At 28.9% G+C, this 7,469-nt stretch overlaps 1 protein-coding gene across 1 annotated transcript; it reads left to right on the top strand.

Moving 5' to 3' along the window:
- Positions 1-1,345: 1,345 nt before the first annotated feature.
- LOC119615113 lies at positions 1,346-7,266 on the top strand. The gene is made up of 2 exons (XM_037971188.1): positions 1,346-1,460; positions 4,880-7,266. Exons 1-2 carry the CDS (start codon positions 1,440-1,442, stop codon positions 5,942-5,944), a joined length of 1,086 nt encoding a protein of 361 aa, XP_037827116.1. The 5' UTR covers positions 1,346-1,439; the 3' UTR covers positions 5,945-7,266.
- The last annotated feature ends 203 nt before the right edge of the window (positions 7,267-7,469 follow it).

The raw sequence follows: 7,469 nt of genomic DNA, 5'->3' as shown, positions 1-7,469 counted from the left end.
CCTAATTCATTTGTTTAAGTCTCTCCCATTAACATAAATTTTCGGTTTTCTGTAATGGTCGACGCTGCCTTCTCTCCACACACATGAACCAGTAAACGACCTTGCGATTAAATTACATTGATCATGATGATGGTTGTAATTTCTGAACCTTTACTGGAATGCAACACTTACATGAAGTGAAAGATTAAGTTATACATATTTTCAATTAAGTACCACTCAACTAGGGTGCGCTATATGTACTCATACATATGTATCTAAATTAGGGTTATAACCAAAATTAGGCCCTATTAGACAGTGGTGTTCTCATAACAAACCCCTGTTTCTCGGGTAATTTCGGTGCAAAAACCTTTCGCTGCTAATCGATTTTCTAAAAACATTCACAAACAAATTTACATGTTTTCGTACTAAAATCGGAAGAGGGATTAACCGCAGCCCCTTTTTCTTGCTTTTTCATCGTGTGTCAAACAATGACACTTGTTTATATCAAAAATTCCCGAGCAAAGATCAAATTCTAGCCCGAATGCAATTAAAATACAATTGTTCTCCACTCAACCGTACAACCGTATACGATCTTTAAACAGATCAATTCTGATATTTTCCGATTGAAATGCGATCGTATTTTACATAACTTCTACTAGGATTTTAAACTGGTTTAGTCCTGGTAGACTATAGACTAAAGGCAAATGCGACACATGTCTTTCGAAGAGCATAAACAAATTTAATTTAAACATTGAATTGTTGTAAAGCCAGAGAAGAGCGTAAAGCTGACAGAAGTATAGCTTTACCTCAAGCAAATGTTGGTTTTATTTAAAGTTTTTGGAGGGAACAAAAATACGATTTTGCAGTTGTTTTTGTTATTGTTATTTCTTCCAGCGTTTACAGATGAGCAGAATCCCAACTTCAAGTTAATGATCATTAGTTTAACAAACAATCTACGGACTGATCATTGTCAGTAGTATCTGTTTATCTTTTAGTGCATTTTGTTAAATGTAATTATTTTTGAGTAAAGTTTTATGCTCTTCTCGTGGTAACTCTTGTTACTCGTTTTTGACAAAAAAAAAAAAAAAAAAACACTTTATAGTGTGTGATTTTGTATCGAAATGTTTTTGAAAATATTATACTGTTATGGGTTTCAGTTTCGGTTTTCATACAAGTGGCCGCCACGACTTTATTCGCACTGCAGCAACAAGCACACTGTGTCGAGCTAAATGCTGCCTTTGACGCTGCGTTTGTGACGCCGTCGTAGTCAATGTTTCAGTGTTGTTTTGTGTGTGTTTTTTCGTTGATGTTGTGATGATGATCTTTTTCCAAAATATAAATAGATCCGCTGTGGAGAAATGTGGGTAGTTATATTAGAAGACCTCAACAGAGGTAGACAATTACTGGTGCTAAAGTAAAGTTTAACGCCTTTTAACGCGGCAACAAGGGGAGTTTTAAGCATGAGATCCCTAAATTTATTGGTGGGTGCTGCTGGCAGTGGATTATTTTTAAAAAAAATATATAATAAAATTTATAGAAAAAAAAAACAAACTATAATTTTAAAACAAAAAGATTTTGTTAAAAAATGAAAAATTAAAAATTAAATAATAGTGTAACGGTTAAAATATTTAAAAAAAAAATTTAACAAAAGTGTTATTAAAAAAACAAACAATAATTTAAATTTATGAAAAAATCTATAACAAATTAACAATATCATTTGTTCGCTTTTTTGGCGGTTTTTATTTAAAAAAAAAGTTAAAAGTGTTTAATTTTTAAAAAATTAAAAATTTCATAAAAGTGTTGGCAGAACAAGGACTATTTTTTTAAAAATATTTCAACAAGAATTACTGTTTAAAAAAAGTAGCAAAAACTAAATTTCAAAATTAAATTTTTAAGAAATTTTCTATAATTGAAAACATTTTGTTTTGAAAATTCTTGGTTTTTTTCAAAATTTAAAAAGATTGTGATCGTCAAATGTTAAAAAAAAAATAAAGTTTGAAAATTATTATTTTCAATTTAAGAACTTTCAAAGTTAGTTTTCTGCAAAAGTTTTCAAAATATTGAATTTTTTTAAATTTATATTTTTAAGAAAATTTAAAGAATTTTGTTTTTTTTAAAGATTTTTGAATTACTTTTAAAATATTTAAAATAAAATTTACAATTCGCAATATTTTCAAAATATTTTGAAATTTTCTTAATAATAATTTAAAGTTTTTTGATAAATTTTGAAAATTTTTCTATACAATAGTGCAAAATTTTTAAAATAATTCAAATAGTAAATTTTCTTTGTAAATTTCTTTCAATAAATTTTCGAAATATTACATTTAATAGAGATCAGTTAAGCTCTGAGAACTTTAATAATAACAATAGCAACATGTTGCCCGCAAATATGTGTACAGAAATGTAACATTTCTTAAATTTATTTATTTAAATAAAATTAAACTAAATATGCAATGAAGCAACATGTTGCTAGGAAATCATAAACATTTCTATAACAAAGAATAAAGCCACATGTTGCCAAGAATTATAAGAAAAAATCTCTATAATACTTCAACTAAAAGTATAGAAAAATCTATAAATACTTTTGGTTTAAATGCAAATGTTGCTAGAAAACTTTTTTGAACAACTTGTTGCTGGTATATTACAAACATTTTCTTAACTACAATTGACACAATATATTGACAACAATAGTTAAAGAAAATCTCTATAATACTTCAACTAAAAGTACAGAAAAATCTCTAAATACTTTTGGTTTAAATGCAAATGTTGCTAGAAAACTTTTTAAACAACTTGTTGCTGACATATTACAAACATTTCCTTCAACCACACTCCAACTTAAAGTATAAAAAAACTATTAGATTTAGATGATTGTAGCTAGCAACAAGATTTCATTTAAATATTCTTAGCAACTTGTTGCTAGTAAACATATAAACATTTCCTTAACTAGTACGTTTCAAAAAGAACTAAAATCCCGCTACTTAGAGCCTAAAAAAGTCTTATAAATATTTAAGGTTTAAATGGATTTGCTATAGCAGCTGCTAGCTCAATATGTTGCTAGCAACATAATTTTCATCAAATGTGGTTAACATTTTGTGGGGAAACTTTTCTTATAACATGATTAAAGATTAAACTTTTTCTTTAACAAAATACCTAAAACTTAAGAACAGCAGTAAAATGTTGCTGACAACATGTAGCCAAAAGTTTCAATGAATACCGTTTGTTACCAAAGGAGCTTTAAACACTTTAAATTGCTAGAAAATTTACAAATATTTCCTTCAGTTCAAATAAAACAACATGTTGTCAACAGTTTTAACTGCAAACCTTCATTTAAAAGTTTAGATTTTGTCTCAATATGTTGCCAGAACCTTTAAACAAATACTGTTACTAGGTTATGATACAAATTTTAAATCAAATTTATTTATTTTAACAAAAAACCTTTAAGAGCAGCTAAATAGATTCTTAAACATGTTGCTAACAATATGTAGCCATTAATTCAAATAATTACCATGTTGCCAGCAACATTAATATAATGAAATGATGTTAGGTTCAAGTTGGAAGGCATGTCATACAACAGGCTTTTAAAACAAACTTATTTTCAACAGAAAATCTTAAATCGTACAGTGAAACTAAACATTCAAAATGCTGCCGGCAACATTTAGCCAGTGAATTAAACAAATTTGAAATCTATACTTTTTAAAATATTGGTTTAAAAGAGCTTTAACAGGGTTCATTTTTAGACAATTCTTTAAATAGTTTTCTTTAAACAATACTAGTTTTTTCCCAAAGAAATATGTTGCCAGCAACATATATGTATATACACATGTATATCTCTTATATAACTCTTACAATTCATTCACAGAACAATAAAGATTGTTCTAAATGCAAAAAAAAACATCAAGCTACTGCAACATGTTGCCAGCATATAGTACAGGTTTCTGACATTTCCTTTTTTAAACTGGATTCTATTAAAGTAAAATTTGTTCTAGACGCAAAAAAAACACTGAGTTTAAGTTTAGTATGAACTCTATGACAACAGAAAGCTACTGCAACATGTTGCTAGCATTTAGTACAAGTTTCTGACATTTTCTTTTTTTAACTGGAATCTATTAAAGCCAATTTTTAAAAAGTAAATAACAAATTTCATTTGTTTATAAAATAAATAAATTTGTTTGCTTTAAAAAACTTTAAACAACATGTTGCCAGTCCATGTAACTAAAGAATCTAGCTAATGGAACATGTTGCAAGCTTTTATAGCAACTTTCTGACATTTTCTTTTTAAAATTAAATTCCATTAAAGAAAAATGTTAAAAAATTAAAAAAAAATATATATAATTTGTTTAACTAATAAAGAAATTTGTTTGCAACACTTTAGGCAACATGTTGCCAAGCAGAGTAAGCTAGAGAACCAAGCAACATATAGCAAGTTTACAACAATTTTAATGAAATTAAGAGAAGAAGATAGTTTCATAAGTTACAGATATCTAAAGTGTCAACATTAAACCTAATTTTGTGTTTGTAATGCTCTTAGCAACATGTTGCTGAAAATAGTTTAACAATTATAAACACATTTTAAACTAGTTAATATGATTTCTTTAAAACAATTTCAACATCCTGTGTTTCGTTTTACAAAATTTCACACGATAATTTAGCTCCAAAAAGAAAAAAACAATATAATTTATTTGCGCTTGCCGCCAAAACTATAATAAATATAATTAAAAAACACACTAAAACTAAAAACATATATTTAAAATTATTAACATTTTAAAAATAAACAAAAGCAGCTAAAGAAAGAAAAAAAAACAAAAACCTAACAAGATCCGGTTAAAAATGGATTATAAAACATAATAATTTAAAAATTAACACATAATTTTCTCTCTCTCTCTCTTTCTCTCTTGTTTAGCTCTTGGGTGCCAGTTGTGCTCTCATAGTGAGTTTTGCCTACGCCCATCCTCCCGAGGGTGAATGGAAGAAAAAACTAGTGTGGAAAGAAGATTGGGTACAGGTCTGGAAGACGGTGAAAAAAGAAGCCTGGGAAACTAAATGGAAAAAAGTGCAGGTGCCCATTTGGAAAGAAGTCAAAGTACCCGTTTGGAAAGAAGAAAAAGTACCCGATTGGAAAATAGTAAAGAAACCACATATTGAAGAGCGTGAGGTGCCGGCCTGGAAGGAAGTCAAGGTCCCCGAATGGAAGAAAATCACCAAACCCATATGGAAACAGGTGCAAGTGCCGGTATGGAAGGAGATACAAGTACCCGTATGGAAGGAGATACAAGTGCCAGTATGGCGTGAAGTCAAGGTGCCGGTATGGAAGGAAATACAAGTGCCCGTTTGGAAAGAAGTGCAAGTGCCAGTATGGCGTGAAGTGCAAGTGCCAGACTGGAAGAAAATGTTCGTACCCGAATGGGTTAAAATGGGCATACCCGGCGAAAAGTACTTAGGCAAAGATCACGAAGGCTGGGAATACACCAGTCACGATTTGTGGCGCAAGAAATTAATCTGGAAACCGGTATGGAAGAAAATCTGGCGTACCGAAAAGAAGCAAGAATGGAAGACCGAAAAGAAGCAAGAATGGAAAACCGAAAAAGTACAAGAATGGAAAATCGAAAAGAAACAAGAATGGGAAACCAAAAAAGTGCAAGAATGGAAAACCGAAAAGAAACAAGAATGGAGAACCGACAAAAAACTCGAATGGAAAGTCGAATGGGTGCAAATATGGAAACCAGTGAAAAAACAAATCTGGATTAAGGAGAAACGTGAAACCTGGGTAGAGGAAAAAGTACAAATCTGGCGCACCGAAAAGAAACAAGTCTGGGCCACCGAAAAGAAAGAGGCCTGGAAAGAAGAATGGAAATCAATACAGGTGCCCGTATGGAAAGAAGTTAAAGTACAAGAATGGAAAAAGGTATGGAAGCCAGTATGGGAAAAAGTTTGGGTACCCGCCCCCAGTCATCATGGTTGGGATTGAGTGTCTCTCACCCCCTCCCCCCATACTAGGTAATACTAACTAATGAAAGAATTAAACTTAAAGTTTAACTTATTTAGTAAAGCTTAATGTTTTGCCACAGTACTGAAATCATTTTTTTATTAATAACACACACACACCCATACACTCGTTCTCGAAAACATTTTCTTAAACCCAAAGTACATTTTTTACCCCCCCTTAAAACACCCAACATGCTTCATTAAACATGCATTTAGAAAATTTTTGTTTAACAAAGGTTTATAAACCTTTTTTAAAACCTTATAAACAGCTGTTATAAACTGAATTTTTAAACAGAGTTTTTTAAAAAAGGGCCTAATTTGTTAATCCCCAACCAAATAGTACTTTTTTGTATAAACCAGAAATCTTCAAAATTTTCCAAGAATTTTTGCATAAATTAGTTAAGTTTTTTTTGGATAATTTGTGCATTTAAAAAAACAAACAAACATTTGTTTATAACCTTTGTTGTCATCGATAAACTAGTTTTTGTAACTTTAAACCAAAAACCCAAAACTGTTACATATCCATTGATTAACTAAAATGGTTTGCTTTGTGTTCAAAACCAACAACCTGTTTATCACTCAAATAGTAAAAGATATAAAATTTCTCAATTTTTGTTGAATTTTAAATTTAAACAAAAAATTTTTATTAATTTTTAAGATGACAACAAACAATCAAACAAATTATTATTATTTGTAAAACATTTTGAAGGTCTTTGTTTAGGAAAAAAACCTAAATGGTTAAAACAAAACCCACAAAATCCAAAATCCCACAAAGCTGTTAACGTTATATTATCAAAATTAGTCCAATTTAAATTTTTTTCCAAACTCTGCTTAAAAATTCAGTTAAAATCAATTAACAAAACAACATGTATATGTGCTTTCACGCCTCCAAACATTTTTAGCATTTACAATTTTAAATTTCCTGCACTTCTTTCATTTTAACCAAATTTATTGTTTTTATTTTTAAGTTTTCTTATTGTTTTTTTCGCTCTTCTTTAACTAAGAATTGTTAAAACATTTCTGTTCATATTTTTTTTTTATTATTTTTCTAACTTTTTTTTAGTTTTTAAGTTTGTACAAATTAGTCATTTACTCGATTTTTTCATATGACTGGCTATTCATCAAATAAAAAAAAAGTTATATGGAAAAAATAGAGTTAATTTTACACAAAAAAAATTTATAAATATATTTTGTAAATAATTCATTATAAAATAAGACAAAAAATTATTATAAAAAAAATTGTTAAAACTATTTTTTTAGTTATGTACTTTTTTGTTAAAAAAAATATAATAAACAACATATTTTGAAAAAAAATTTTGTAATTTTTATTTGAAAATAAGAAGAAAATTTTCAACAAACGACCTCCCTATAATTTCTAAACCTATTTGAAAATTTCAGCATCTTTTTCTTCCATCTAATCGTGATTTAAACAGACAGCCAGACAGACTTAGATAGATGGATAGATAGATAGATGGATAGATAGATAGATTGAGAATAGCATAGCATAG

This window comes from Lucilia sericata, unplaced genomic scaffold (assembly GCF_015586225.1).
Source record: "Lucilia sericata isolate MDLA Ls3-8-SP2 unplaced genomic scaffold, ASM1558622v1 Contig004116F_arrow, whole genome shotgun sequence".
NCBI classification, from domain to species: Eukaryota; Metazoa; Arthropoda; class Insecta; order Diptera; family Calliphoridae; genus Lucilia; species Lucilia sericata.
The sequence above is the reverse complement of the archived record's forward strand: the minus strand, read 5'-3'. Positions and strand labels throughout refer to the sequence as shown.

Coding starts and splice junctions, on each gene's coding strand:
- LOC119615113 (XM_037971188.1), top strand. CDS start 1,440: ATGAGATCCCTAAATTTATTG. Junction 1,461..4,879: donor TGAGATCCCTAAATTTATTG/GTGGGTGCTGCT, acceptor TCTCTTGTTTAG/CTCTTGGGTGCCAGTTGTGC.